Source organism: Phlebotomus argentipes, unplaced genomic scaffold (assembly GCF_947086385.1).
Source record: "Phlebotomus argentipes unplaced genomic scaffold, Phlebotomus argentipes genome assembly contig_5, whole genome shotgun sequence".
NCBI lineage: Eukaryota > Metazoa > Arthropoda > Insecta > Diptera > Psychodidae > Phlebotomus > Phlebotomus argentipes.
Genome location: NW_026776165.1, coordinates 8,802,596 through 8,815,988, shown reverse-complemented (window position 1 = coordinate 8,815,988; position 13,393 = coordinate 8,802,596). Strand labels below are relative to the sequence as shown.

Here is a 13,393-nt window from a genome sequence, read left to right as displayed (position 1 = left end):
GTGACACCGGAACTTCATATATGTCAGACATCACATTGAAAGCTCTCTGTTCTCGAATCTTCCAAATTTATCCAATAGTTTTGCGGTGTGTTGCGCCTTGTGGACGCTGATTTTTCAGTTATTCACGAGCGTAATTGGCCTGAGCGTCACGGCAATTGCAGTGCGTGTGTGCGGAGTAGCGGAAGAGTGTGTTTTTTGGCGATATATTGAGAGCACAGTGGCGAGAACGCAGTGAGAAAAGATGTCTGTGATCGGTATCGATTTGGGGAATGAGTCGTGTTATGTGGCCGCCGCAAAGGCCGGCGGTATTGAGACTCTGGCCAACGATTACAGCCTCAGGGCCACTCCGTAAGTGCAGAAATTGTAACTTTACGTTGACACTCATTGATCGGGATTCCACTGAAAATTCCTTGCGTGCCCGGAAAATGTGTTCTTCAACTGTTTCCATGGCACTACGATTAGTGATTTTTCCCCGAAGAAATTGTTCTTCTTATCAGTTCGTTTCTTCCTTGGGTGGGCGAAAAGCCCAAAAAGCCAATCGAAATTGGCTGGGGTTTTTCTTTGTAATTGAGGGGCGAAAGTTGAGGTTATGCTGTGTGGGAAAATTGCACGCGATGCGCTATTATGTCAAGGCCAGCTTTGATTGCGCCTAGGAATTTTCCAGAAACTTCCAGTGCGCCTCTCCGGAATCGCCTGGAAGTGTCTAATGGAAACTTCGCTTCACACAGTCACACTTTCCGGGCATGCGAAGCTCTCCAGCCGTCTTGCCTCTCACTCTGACCTTTGAGTCATTGCTAATTGGCAACCATCTGGAGCGTGTCTTCATCATCTGAAGCCCAATGCGACAGGAATCCAAAGCCAGCGAGACTAGCAACACGTGGTGTCGCAATTTTTATCAAATATCATTCATCGTTTTATTTTTATCCGCGAGATTTCACGCAATTTCCCAAATTTTGCTGCTTCTGCAGCGCGATGAGACAATTCTCAACCTAAATTTGGCCAGAGAAGGTGGCAGAAAACGTGGAGAGCGAGAGAGAGAGAGAGAGAAGCGCGATCATGAGATGAAGGAAAGAGAGAGTGAGCAATGCGAGAGCGAGAGAGATGTGTAGAATTATACCTTTAATGGAAACTCGCGGACTTCAGCAAAGTCGCGAGCAAATAGAACTTCTCAAGCTGACGCATTGTATTTTGTATTTTTTGTAATGTGAAATCTAAGCTTGATTCACAAAATCCCATTCTCTAATCACCCAGGAAACAGCAAAATGTCCAAAAAATTTGATTGGATTTTGACTGAATGTTTTGTATTATTGTTATCGTTGCAGATCTTGTGTCGCTTTTGCTGGAAAGAAGCGAATATTGGGAGTGGCGGCGAAGAATCAAATGGTGACGAACTTGAAGAACACGATTTTTGGCTTCAAGAGGCTTTTGGGGCGCAAATTCAACGATCCACACGTGCAGAATGAGCTGAAGAAGTTGCCTTTCCGCGTGGAATCGCTGCAGAACAACTCGATTGGCATTCGCGTGAACTATTTGGACAAGGAGCACGTGTTCACGCCTGAGCAGATCCTCGCCATGCTCTTCACCAAGCTCAAGGAGACGTCCACGAGCGCCTTGGGCGGCGCCCAGGTGAATGACTGCGTCATCGCCGTGCCGTGGTACTTCACGAATGCTGAGCGCAAGGCGTTGCTCGATGCCGCGGCGATTGCGGGCCTCAATGTGCTGCGCCTGCTGAACGAGACGACAGCCACGGCACTCTCGTACGGCTTCTACAAGCAGGATCTGCCGGTGCCTGAGGAGAAGTCGCGCTACGTGGCGTTCGTGGACTGCGGCCACGCGTCGCTGCAAGTCTCGATTTGTGCATTCAACAAGGGAAAGCTGCGAATGGTGACGAGTGCGTGCGAGCAGATTGGCGGACGTGATTTCGATGAGATCCTGGCAAATCACTTCAGCGAGGAGTTCATTTCCAAGTACAAAATTGATCCGCGCACGAACGCGAGGGCGTACTTGAGACTCCTGGCCGAAGTGGAGAAGCTGAAGAAGCAGATGTCGGCCAACAGCACACTTCTGCCATTCAACATTGAGTGCTTTATGAATGACATTGATGTGTCGTCGAAATTGCAGAGATCCAGTTTTGAGGACATGTCTGGGCATCTTTTCAAGCGCATTGAGGAGACGATGAGGAAGTGTCTCAAGGATTCAAGTGAGTAAAATGATTTCTATTCACAAATGCTCTTGATAGTCTGCTTGTACATTTCTTTATAACACACTTAATTATGCTCCTCTGCAGAACTTCAGCTGGATGACATCCACTCGGTTGAGATTGTTGGCGGCAGCACGCGAATTCCGGCCATCAAGTCGAGCATTGAGAAGGTGTTCGGCAAGCAGGCTAGCACGACACTGAATCAGGACGAGGCTGTGTCACGTGGTGCGGCACTTCAGTGTGCGATCATGTCGCCGGCCGTTCGCGTGCGTGACTTCAAGGTGCAGGACATCCAGAATTATCCGGTGCACGTGAGCTGGGATGGCGATCCGAATATGGAGAATCGCATGGAAGTGTTTCCGGCCCTGCACGCGGCGCCTTTCTCGCGCATGTTGACGCTGTTCCGCCGCGAGGCATTTGCCATGGAGATCTACTATGGTGACGCGCCTTATCCCGATCACTACATCGGGCGCTGGGTGATTCGTGACATAAAGCCCAACAGCGCTGGGGAATCTCAGGAGGTGAAGGTGAAGATTCGCATCAATCAAAATGGCATTATTTCCATCACGAGTGCCACGTTGACGGAGAAGAAGGATCCGAGTGAGGCCAGTGAGGCGAGTCCGGACAACAGTGCTGAGGCGCAGCAGGAGCAGAAGCAGCAATCGCCGCAGAATCAGGAGGAGATGGACGTCACGCCTGAGGTCAGTACACTCTGCAATCCTTTCTCTGGCCATGTGATAAAGAGGTGGCAAGTAGAATATGTTTTTATTTCTCTCGGCTGTTAAGAAAGAAATTTTTACATACATAAGATTCCACAATTGTCTCTTTTTCAACTTTCACCGGATTTTGACACAATGTGTGCGTTATGGAAAAATATTTCGCGATTGCGCTTTAACTCTTCACCATTACATTTCATCATTAATATACATATTTCTTTCCATATCGCGTGAAAAATGTGGTGGAAAATCTATGATAGAAGAGATGAAGTGAAAGGCAATATAAATGAGAATTCTATACACTGAAATACAATTTTACCATTAAAGAAAATTCCTGATTAATAGTGACTCAGCAAAAAAAAAAGAAAATTTTGGTAGAAATGATTAATTGGCAATGGAATTTTTATGTAAGAGGTGTAATGGTGTGAAATTGAGAAACTAAGAATAGGAAAAGACTTATAGTTCTAAGGTCAATCAAGAAAATGCAAACCATTCAATATTTAGTCACCTTCCAAATTGCTTTTTCTCAATAGTTTGTGTGTTGAAGCATAAGAGAAGGAAATTTAATATGTTGTAGCTTTTCAAATAAAATTATTTGGAAAAATACGAATATAAAGTTCATACAATCATATCTTATATTCTTTACCATGTAATTTTAATCATTTCATCATCAAAAAATGTACCTCGATACCCTTAAGTTGGATTAACTTTGACATAACATATCGCTTGAGAGTTTGACTAAGTATTTTTGAGTATAATTTAGTTTATTTTATCTTGAATTGTATTGTCAATTGCTCATCAGATGAATTAAACTCCAAGAAATCGTAGTCTGTTAGATTTAGAATTAACCAGAAAAGTTCAAGTTAACATTTTATGAATTTATGATTAAGAATCTATTTGCATGCAGTGTTACTATTCCATCCTTATAGGCCAACAAACTGTTTTGTCTCTTCCTATGACTAACACTGCATTCGAGAAGCATGCAAATTTGCGTCCCATTATTTTATACACTGAGTAAGAGGAAGCACTCAAAGTAGTAGAAAATGGTCCAAATTCGTTGGAAGGAGAAAGAGAAACAATTCTGGAAGAAGAGCAGCAGCTTCTAAGAAAATGAATGTAGTTTGTAGGCTTTTGTAAATTCTTCTCTTGGGATAAATTGATGAAACATTGCATAATGCACAGGATTGCAGTGACAATGAGGATGAGAAGTGTGATGCGAGAGACATGAGATCGCCATCGGCATCAGGACCAGGGTGGGCGCAGCGGGTAAAAGGATGGTTTACCTCGGTACGTGTTGTTTGTCCCTAGCAAATTTTCCATGTCCAGACACGATGATGAGAGCCAGAAGAATCATTGGTCATCCAAAGGAAAAAAGAATGAGCAGAAATTTGGATGATTGGCGCTCAAAATGTTCTAAAAAAAAAATCTTGAGTAATCACAGAGTCAAACTATACAATATTACCATCAGCCGCCTGCCTGCCCTGCTCCACAGTGCCACAGAGTGTGATAATAGAGGGTGATAATGAGATTAATTGAACATGCATTGTGTGTGGTGAAAAAAAAAGAAGAAACAGGGGCGTTTTGTCGGAGAGAAAGAGAGAGATTGTGCGTTAAACCTTAGTTGCTTCGGCTTTTAAACCCACTTTCTGTATGGTTTGCATGGTAATTATGCGTTTATTTTCTGTATTTATGTTAATATTATTGAGTATTTTAGGTTTGTGTTCCTATATATACATATATTAGTTTGTAATCATTCTAAGTACATCGCAACATACGATTGTCATTCTCTTCTGTTTCCTTCTTTTCTCATTGTTGCGTGTGTGCATTCTATAATAGGCTTTTGTTGGGGGCATGTGGAGAGCATTCAGGCTGGCCGAGATTATAGATTTGATAGAGTTTGCTTGAAAGATACAATGCGCTAATTCGTCTCTATTTCTTCTCTCTCCATATATATATATAACAACCAACAGGATAACAGTGGAGAAGGGAAGAAGGAGAAGAAGAAGTCCGGCATTAAAATTGTGGAACTTCCTATTGATGTGCAGACTCATGGATTCTCATCGACAGACTTGTCTAACTATGTTCATCAGGAGGTAAGTTGAAAATCCTGTAGAAGGATTCGATTTACAATTTGTCTTAATTTAAAATCAAATGCGATTTTGAATAAGATTTCACAATTTAAGCAGTTAAACCACATACATTGAATAATAATGAATGTTGTGATGTCTTTTCAGAGCAACATGATCTCCAATGATGTGGACGAGAAGGAGCGAGTGGACGCCAGGAATGCGCTGGAGGAGTTTGTCTACGAGATGCGCGACAAGTTGCAGGAGGACGGTCCGCTCAGTGCGTACGTGATGGCAAACGAGCGCGAGAGTCTCGTGAGTCAGCTGAACAATCTGGAGAATTGGTTGTACGAGGAGGGCGAGGATTGTCCGAAGGATGTGTATCGCAACAAGCTGACGGGTCTGCGTGGCAGCATTGATCCGATCAAGGGGCGCTGCGCGGAGTACGAGGCGCAGCCGGGTGCGCTGAATGAGCTCGGCCATGCCGTGCAGCTGGCGCACAAGGTGATCAATGAGTATCGCAGTGGTGACGCGAAGTACGATCATTTGCTGGAGACGGACATGCTGAACATCAGCGAGACGGCGGAGAAGACGCTCAAGTGGCTGGAGGACGCCAGGGCGAAGTTGGTGGTGACGCCGAAGACGAAGGATCCGCCCGTGAAGATTCTGGACATTCAGCACGAGTATCAGACACTGACGACGTGCGTGAATTCTGTACTTAGTCGTCCGAAGCCAAAGCCTCAGGCACCGCCGCCGGACAACGGCACGGCGGAGGGCGGCCAGAATCATGAACAGCAACAGCAGAATCACGAGAGCAGTGACGACAAACAATCGCATCAGCCAAAACACGCCAACGAGGACACAATGGACATAGATTAGAATCACCATGAGAGAAAACACTTACTTGAGGGGAAGATAATTGCTTAATGTCTCTAAATTAATTCAAAGTACTTTGGTTTCTTGATGATTGAGATTGATTGATTGTGGAGAGTAATTGAATTGATATGCGTAATGAAGTGTAAAAAAACACACACATGAACACATTTGAAATAGTTTTCCAGTTCATCTCTAATCCTAGTAATGTTCATTTCTTTGGTCACACAGAGAAAAAAAAACTCTTAATATTCAGTCTGATGTTCGCAAATCTAGCAGAAGGGTAGCTTTTTTTGAGAAAAGGAGTGAAAAGATTGAATAGACGAACTTCATTCGCTAACAATGATGCAAAACTAGTATAAATCTATTAGATAAATATCATTTTCTTAGTGATGAAGAATGATTGGAGGAGAATGAAAAAAATAGCAAAGAAAAAGTGTTTTTTTTTTCTTTCAATTGATTGCAGTCCTTCTTGTGTAAAACTTGAAGACCCAAGAAAACGTTCAAGTAACTGACTAATTGCACTAATAATTGCTTCATTCCATTTCTTCTCAAATTGCAAAAGAATGAAAAAGAAAAAAATTGTCTGTATTCTGTAAAAACAAATATATCTAAAATTATAATTGCTGTTTTCTGGATGCGATTGATGATGATGATGAAAAAATGTCCGTAATTTGAGGAAACACAACAAATAGAAATACTGTAATCACACGGAGAGAATATAAGGCAAATTATTTGTATTCTCTTGGGATTATTTGAGAGAAATAAAAGGTGTAAAACTTTATCTCTTGAAGTGTTTCATTTTCTGGTCAACAAATAATTTTACTCGATATTTTCAGTATTTTTATTTTTAATTGATAAACTTCCACTCCTTCAGTCACACAATGTTCACTGAATCAGGACATTTCTTATCAAATAACAGTGGATAAAGCTTTTATAAGTGAAACAATCTATACGGGTCAACGATAAAAGGCATGAACAGGAAAAATTAGAGAGCTCGATAAACTTTTTTTGTATTAAATTTAACACACGCGAGAAGAGATGCGATCCAGCATTAAATTCCATTGTTATAATTCCACTTCAACAGCTTTTGTGTTCTCACTATTGTACAGAGAATTCGTTCTGGAATATACAAAAAAAAACCATTGTCCTTAAGACTTTAGCTCTCCGCGGCCGATTGTGTGTCTGAGCTGATCTCTATTTTGGGACTGGTGGAGTGCACGGACGCCAAGTCGACTGGCGATCCGTTCTGCGAGTTCTTCAGTGACGCTTCCTCGGCCATCTTCAGGCCAATGGTGGCGCCGATCTTGGCGCTGGCGTGCTTGAAGCTGTCACTGAGCTTCACCTGCACCACATTGATGCACATGGACGTGAGCGACAGGCCGAACATGAGGTAGACAATGCTAGCCATCATGTACATCGGGTGGTTAGGCACGAAGTCACCGAAGCCAATGGTGGACATGGAGATGAAGACGAAGTAGAAGGACTCGAAGAACGACCACTCCTCCCACATGCTGTAGATGCTGGCGCCGATCAGGATGTACGTGATGAGAATGAAGAACGCCAGCGAAATCGGCAAGTTAAACTCGTCGTCGATCTCAATCTCCGACGGCATCGGCGTCTGCGGCGTGCCGAGATCCTGCTGTGATGGTGACAAGTGCAGATTCGTCGAATTGCTGTCCTGGGCGCTCTTCGCGTCCTCCTCCTCCTTCGTGAACATGCTGGGACGCCTGAAGGTGGCTATTTCGTACGCCATGTTGATGCCGCGCATCATGTCCTGTTAGAGAAGTTCAATCATTACCAAATTCATGTAAGTTTCACGCTTTTTGCAAATATTGCTCTTGGACATGCTTGAATTTTAAGTGATCTTCTAGTTTTAAGAGTCTTATTGGTAAATAAATTATGACATAGACAAGAAATGTCCAGGAAAGTGAAAAATTCAGTTCGAAAAGCCAAATTTCAAAGATTTTGAAGTGTTTTTAAAGCCCAGGCCAGAATAGAAGCTTTAGTAATCATGCTACATACTTTGCTAAACATTTCAGGGTCTGGAACATTAAACATTAGTTAATAAATTCGCTTTATTTTATTGGTAGTCACAGAATATTTTCCCCTTCGGTTGACGCCATAATTTTCTGAGCAGAAGAAATAAAAGGCAAAAGGTTTACAAAAATGAGTTAGTTTAAAAAAAAACACAGACAACAATTAAAAATAAACAATTTAAAATACTTGTGAAAAAACTACCCAAAACTACTCAATCTGCTGGCTATTGTCAAAACCAAAGCGCATCTCAGAAACATTGAATTACAGACCTGAACTTGAGCTTGTTTTCTCACTTTACGACATGATCCTGTATAGTAGAGTCGCCTCACGAACGACCAGAGGAATTTGATGCCTCTCGTGAAGAGTTTTCCGAAATCTGCCAGCAGAATGAGGAAGATCGGTATGCCAATGACGGCGTAGACAATCGTGATGGCCCTTCCTGTGGTTGTTGCCGGTGAGATGTGTCCATATCCTGAAAAAGACACGGAAAAGAGCGTGTTTCAATTATTGCGAAAACTTGTGAGTGAGTGTGATTACCAATAGTTGTGACAACTGTTAGACAATAAGCCCAACCATTGAGAAACGACCATGCTTTCTGACCACTGTAACTCGTCATTCCAGCCTCATGGGCTGTGTGCAGTTCCTCCTCGAATTTGCGCAGCCTAGAGCGCGCCAGAGCTTTCCAGTCTTCCTCTCTGATCGCAACAATAGGAGAATTTTAATCTCAAAACGCCCAAAATACTTAGAAACAACTCAAATCTGACCCTAAACTATATACCTAAGACTGTGACTGGAAAGCCAAAGTTGATCGACAAAGTCTCGCTTGACTCGCTTCACGCCACACTTGTAGAAGTTCTCGAACGCTCCTTCGACGAATCTGAAGATGATCCCACCAATTCCGCAGAAAATGATCAAGATGATGAGATTCGAGAAGCACCGATTCCTCAACAGACATATTCTCTTCACTTCTTCACTGTTAGCAGCCTTGAACTGTTTCCATAACTCTAACTTTGTTGGTTTTGCCGGTTTTGCCAATAGCGGCTTGTCTACTTTCTTCTCTTTGTCCTTTTCCTTCGGCTTTGCTTGGACCCCATTGGGCTTCGCTGGTTTCTCCTGCTGCTCTTCCTTCTGCTCCAGGGAACTCTTCCTTGAGCTGTCTTTCGTGTCTTCATCCCCAACATCTTCCTCAGTTGATGTGCATGAGACTGTTGACGATTCAAAGTCCACAGGATCGAGAGATGTCTTTCTCGGTTCCTTGAAGGAGTGCGATCTTTGCGGTATTTGACTTGGTTTCTCCACGAACACCGCTTCAGACGGTACACTTTCCTGGTTGGACATCTTCTGTGCCTTGTTGAAGTTCTCAATCAAATTCTCCTTCTCTTCGGCCACCTTCTTCGCTCCCAAGCGCGGTATTTGTGACTTCTTGAACTGATTGTATCCTTCTGTGATGCGCTTCCTGTCCGATTCCTCTAGTCTCCTGACTCTCAAGCGATCAAGATCACGCTTCTCCTGCTCGAACTTGCGTCTCTCACCCTCCAAGCGTTTTCTCTCCTCCTCAAATCGCCTCAGATTCTCCTGCACCTTGTTTGAGGACGTCGTTTTCGCTGTCTCACTGTCTTTTCCATGTCTCTCCACGGCTTCTTCCTTATGCCTGGGCGATGACAAACTCCTTCTCGCCGTCCGCATGAGGGACGCAACTTCGGCTGTATTACTCGCAGGATCCACTCTCGGCGTGCTCTGACTTCTTGTGCTCGCGATCTTGCGATCGCGGCGACCCAAGATCTTCGATCGATACGCCGACACACCCCCGCGAGCCTCCTGCTGGCCAGCGTGCACATTGTCCTCCTCGTCTGACGAGCACCTCTGACCCAAGCGACTGCCCTCGGCCGTTTGGCCGTGATGCTGGCGATTCAGCTTGCGTCGCCTACGCACAACACAAGGCACATCTCGGCCGCCATCCGCCATTTCTCACGCCGTCACCAATCACAGAGACAATCACGACAATCACTGGGCACTCTCGCATCTCCAGACAAACACCCTTTTCCACCGTTCTGCGAGCTTTTTCACGCAGACCATTTGGAACGGTGGCCAAAGCTGTGCGCCATGTTGGAAACTTGTGCGGAAAGTGCGCGGTGAGTGATTTTCACAGCGCGAAAAGTGCCGAGGAGCTAAAAATACAACATATGGTGTGGAAATGCCGATATTTTTCCTTCTCACACACACATTCTATTTTGGACCACTCTCTGGCCCGTGGTGAGATCAGCAAACTCTGTGCAGATGACGTCCGAGTAGAAAGCTCGCGCGCCGTGGAGACTCAAACCCATCGCCAATTGGGAAGGAAGTGAGTTCATTGAGACTTTCATTAGATCATCGCGCTGAGTGCAAACACTCGAATTTGAACTCCACCGCAGGAATGTTAATTTAACAGGTTGACAAGATCAAAGTGGCGTGAATTCATTTATAAATTCTCTGTCGCGAGTGACTAAATATAACACGAAATCAATTTATATAAATAGACAACGCGATCAGTCATTGTATTGAAAACATTCTCTCGTTCAATTTCAGTGTGTATATATATAATTTAATTCGCCAAACACGATTGCGAAATAACTATATTCAAGGCATTAGCGAACAAGTCAATTAAATAAATAGTAGAGGATGTTACACATATATATTGTACATATATTCGGGCAATTACAAGTGATTTGCTACAAAATATCAACGAGAAATTATCATTAAATGTCTGTGAAGCTATTTTCATCTTCGCATTAACTCTATCTTCGAAGCTCTTCCACTTTTCTTCACAATCTCGAACCCGTTCCAGCTGACAAGGAGCGATTTAGCATAGCAATTAATTCTGTGCACATCGAAATAGGCCAGAAATCTCATAAATATGTTAAGTTCAAATTGGAACAGTTATAAATTTAGGGAAAAGGAGAAGAATGTTAAGTCGAGTTCTGTGATCCTAAAGAATCTGTCAAGTCTTCAAAGAATGTCTGGTCACAGATTTCAATTATTAGACAAAAAAAAACAACTAAAACATTGGATGAAAGTGTATTTCGTTAATATTTTTTCAGTTTATGAAGGAATATGAGAAATATCAATAATTATTTGCTAAAAAAGTATTTCTCTGACTTAAGAGAGGACATCGAGGTTACTTTCAAGAGGATCATGAATTTTCTCTAAGAAATTACACAAATCCTCAACTTTATCAATTTACAAAATTATACCTATTGACTAAAAATGCTCTCTTTCCTGGCAGTTATCATATTAATTCCAATCTTAGCCGAATCAAATGAAATATTGTTCTTTTTGTGTCTTCAACGAATTCTTCTACAATCGTTTTTCGAAATCCTGTGTGTCATCATCCAACATGGAATATTTTTGCCAAATTTCCCAAGAAATTTTTCACACAACTTTCGAGAAAAACAGAGGGTAAATTATGGCGCTATATATATATATATATATCATACATTCTCATTTCGTTTGAATGAGATAAGAGAATGGGAGAAGATGAAATTAAAATTGCGAAAAACTTGTTAGTGTCATCTTGTATTTTTGGCAGTCAACCAAAGAGAGTCTCGGCGTCCTTTGCGTGCAAATGAGTGTCTTTGTGACGTGGCGTTTGGTGTCACTAAATCACCCGCAGTTTTGTGAATCACCAGACGCAGAATAGAGCAAGGATGAATATCCATTTTATGTGTTCAACAAAATTGCTCAACTTCCAAGGCATATTTTTCAATATCTCATCTTACCAATTGTGGTGTAAATAGTGCCGCAATAGAAGACCGCATTCCAGAAGGACCACACTTTCTCCGGCGAATTGTTATAGCCGTTCTTGTAGTACTGGAAGAGACTCTGACGGAAATCGTCCAATTTCTCTACAATAGCGTCTTCCCATTGCTCTTGATCCTGTTATATAAAGAAAATTCAAGTCAAAACAATCATCCAATATCCCGGAAATTGTGATGAAACTATCATTAATACTTACGCGTGTTAGTCGGGGATTAAAGCTAAGTTCTCTTATCGCTTTTGCAATGGCGAAGCTTTCCTTCCTAACGTCCATAATAAGTCTATCTTCATGAGATCCTACGGAGAAGAAGATTTCATTGTCAGACACTGTTTACGCACTTTCCATCATTAGATAACATTGGGCCACAAAGATGCTAATCCCAAATGAAATAGTGTGACCTGAGAGGAATGCAAAGTCTCAAAATACCCCATTTTGTGTGAGAATTATTTCATGAGGGCGTCCACGAGTGCTTTCGTTAGACTTCTGAATAATCTCAAAGCACTAATTTGGCCTGTGGCCAACTTTATCATTGTCTGTTATTATCTGCTTGTACATAACAATGCAAGGAGGAGATATGATTAGCGTAATTGGCGCAAAGCTCAGTGAAGATCTTAAGAAGTCAAATTTCTTTGCATAATTTCACGGATAAGAACGAATTTTATTCAATTGCTTTTTTCAGATCTTGTGCGATTTGCCGACTGATACAAGACAGATTCAGTGACTAAATAGCTGCCAAAATTATCAATTATTACACACTTAAACACGATTTATTTTCATTTATAAGTTAAGAGAGCTGTAAGCATCCGGATCTTCACACTATCTCCCCCTTGCAGCAACGTGAGCAATGAGATGTGGAATGCTGAAAGGCTTTCGCCGCTGAATGAAAAGACTCACCCTCGATGGCTTTGAAGAGCGACGCGCCAGCTAAGCTGTAAAGGAGCAGCACGAAGGCGAGGAAGAGGTGCGTGAACCACTTCTTGGACCAGCTGCTGAACTTCTCGTACACCCACAGCGCGACCTTCTCGCCATGTCCCAGGCCCAGTTTCGTGAAGTCCTTGATGCCCTCGAACTGCTTGGACATGAAGTCGCCGTACTTTGGCTGGTCTGTGCCGAACGGGTCGAAGAACGAGGGCCGCCGCATGTTGGCGTCGCCAACCATCGCCGAGGGCGGCATCGTGGCGGCCGTGGAGGGTCCGTACGGCGAGTGGCGCACGGGCGGCGTCTGCTGGTGCTGCGGCGGGATTGTGATGGTGATTCGAGGCCGATTGGGTCGCCGCAATCCGCCGGCGGACATTGACGGCGACGCTGGTGTCTTCGGCGCCTCCATTGCGACAATTATTAGCAGTCCTAATTATCTCTAATTCACTATGCAAATCCTTATCTCACTTTCACCGCAATTTTGTATTTCTCCATTTCGACATATCACAAGAGCACAACATTTCGCAACTTAGCTTGGATGATTTTAAACTAAAAGATATTCGGTATTAGAAAATCGCTCCTCCCTTCATTCAATAGCATTTGACTTGAATTGAATTATTTGGAAAATCATTAAATATCTATAAAATTCTAGCTACGCCTCTGTAAAATACATACTATTTCCCATGGATTTACTCAATAATTCATTTAATGAGTGTAGCATTTTCACTACATCAACACAAATTTATCTCGGAAAGCCTTCGATGTAATGAAGATATCATTTCACAGA

The 13,393-nt window shown here is 42.9% G+C and overlaps 3 protein-coding genes across 5 annotated transcripts; 1 reads left to right on the top strand and 2 right to left on the bottom strand.

The window, feature by feature from the left end:
* The first annotated feature begins 26 nt into the window (after window positions 1-26).
* Window positions 27-6,160, top strand: LOC132265519 (heat shock 70 kDa protein 4). 2 transcript variants are annotated; one of them, XM_059766216.1, is made up of 6 exons: window positions 27-348; window positions 1,323-2,200; window positions 2,288-2,901; window positions 4,099-4,203; window positions 4,887-5,009; window positions 5,151-6,160. In XM_059766216.1, the coding sequence occupies exons 1-6, from the start codon at window positions 242-244 to the stop codon at window positions 5,859-5,861; spliced, it is 2,538 nt and encodes an 845-aa protein (XP_059622199.1). In that variant the 5' UTR covers window positions 27-241; the 3' UTR covers window positions 5,862-6,160. The 2 variants fall into 2 exon arrangements, with proteins under 2 accessions (XP_059622199.1, XP_059622200.1); XM_059766217.1 differs by lacking the exon at window positions 4,099-4,203 and having other exon boundaries at window positions 28-348.
* Window positions 6,161-6,685: 525 nt separating this feature from the next.
* LOC132265520 (uncharacterized) lies at window positions 6,686-9,999 on the bottom strand. Of its 2 annotated transcripts, none has more exons than XM_059766218.1 (4): window positions 8,674-9,999; window positions 8,433-8,590; window positions 8,165-8,367; window positions 6,686-7,632 (listed from the first exon to the last, which is right to left on the bottom strand). In XM_059766218.1, exons 1-4 carry the CDS (start codon window positions 9,858-9,860, stop codon window positions 7,015-7,017), a joined length of 2,166 nt encoding a protein of 721 aa, XP_059622201.1. In that variant the 5' UTR covers window positions 9,861-9,999; the 3' UTR covers window positions 6,686-7,014. The 2 variants fall into 2 exon arrangements, with proteins under 2 accessions (XP_059622201.1, XP_059622202.1); XM_059766219.1 differs by having other exon boundaries at window positions 8,189-8,367.
* Window positions 10,000-11,633: 1,634 nt separating this feature from the next.
* LOC132255951 (uncharacterized) lies at window positions 11,634-13,015 on the bottom strand. The gene is made up of 3 exons (XM_059752125.1): window positions 12,583-13,015; window positions 11,887-11,984; window positions 11,634-11,807 (listed from the first exon to the last, which is right to left on the bottom strand). The coding sequence occupies exons 1-3, from the start codon at window positions 13,013-13,015 to the stop codon at window positions 11,634-11,636; spliced, it is 705 nt and encodes a 234-aa protein (XP_059608108.1).
* Between the last annotated feature and the right edge of the window lie 378 nt (window positions 13,016-13,393).

What these genes read in the sequence shown, in the direction of transcription:
- LOC132265519 (XM_059766216.1), top strand. Translation starts at nt 242, where the DNA reads ATGTCTGTGATCGGTATCGATTTGGGGAATGAGTCGTGTTATGTGGCC. An exon ending in GAAGTGTCTCAAGGATTCAA is followed by an intron (nt 2,201 to 2,287) that starts GTGAGTAAAATG and finishes GCTCCTCTGCAG; the next exon opens with AACTTCAGCTGGATGACATC. An exon ending in CTAACTATGTTCATCAGGAG is followed by an intron (nt 5,010 to 5,150) that starts GTAAGTTGAAAA and finishes ATGTCTTTTCAG; the next exon opens with AGCAACATGATCTCCAATGA.
- LOC132265520 (XM_059766218.1), bottom strand. Translation starts at nt 9,860, where the DNA reads ATGGCGGATGGCGGCCGAGATGTGCCTTGTGTTGTGCGTAGGCGACGC. An exon ending in CTTTCCAGTCACAGTCTTAG is followed by an intron (nt 8,591 to 8,673) that starts GTATATAGTTTA and finishes TGTTGCGATCAG; the next exon opens with AGAGGAAGACTGGAAAGCTC. An exon ending in GAAAACAAGCTCAAGTTCAG is followed by an intron (nt 7,633 to 8,164) that starts GTCTGTAATTCA and finishes CTTCTCTAACAG; the next exon opens with GACATGATGCGCGGCATCAA.
- LOC132255951 (XM_059752125.1), bottom strand. Translation starts at nt 13,015, where the DNA reads ATGGAGGCGCCGAAGACACCAGCGTCGCCGTCAATGTCCGCCGGCGGA. An exon ending in GCTCTTCAAAGCCATCGAGG is followed by an intron (nt 11,985 to 12,582) that starts GTGAGTCTTTTC and finishes TCTTCTCCGTAG; the next exon opens with GATCTCATGAAGATAGACTT. An exon ending in TTAATCCCCGACTAACACGC is followed by an intron (nt 11,808 to 11,886) that starts GTAAGTATTAAT and finishes TTTATATAACAG; the next exon opens with GATCAAGAGCAATGGGAAGA.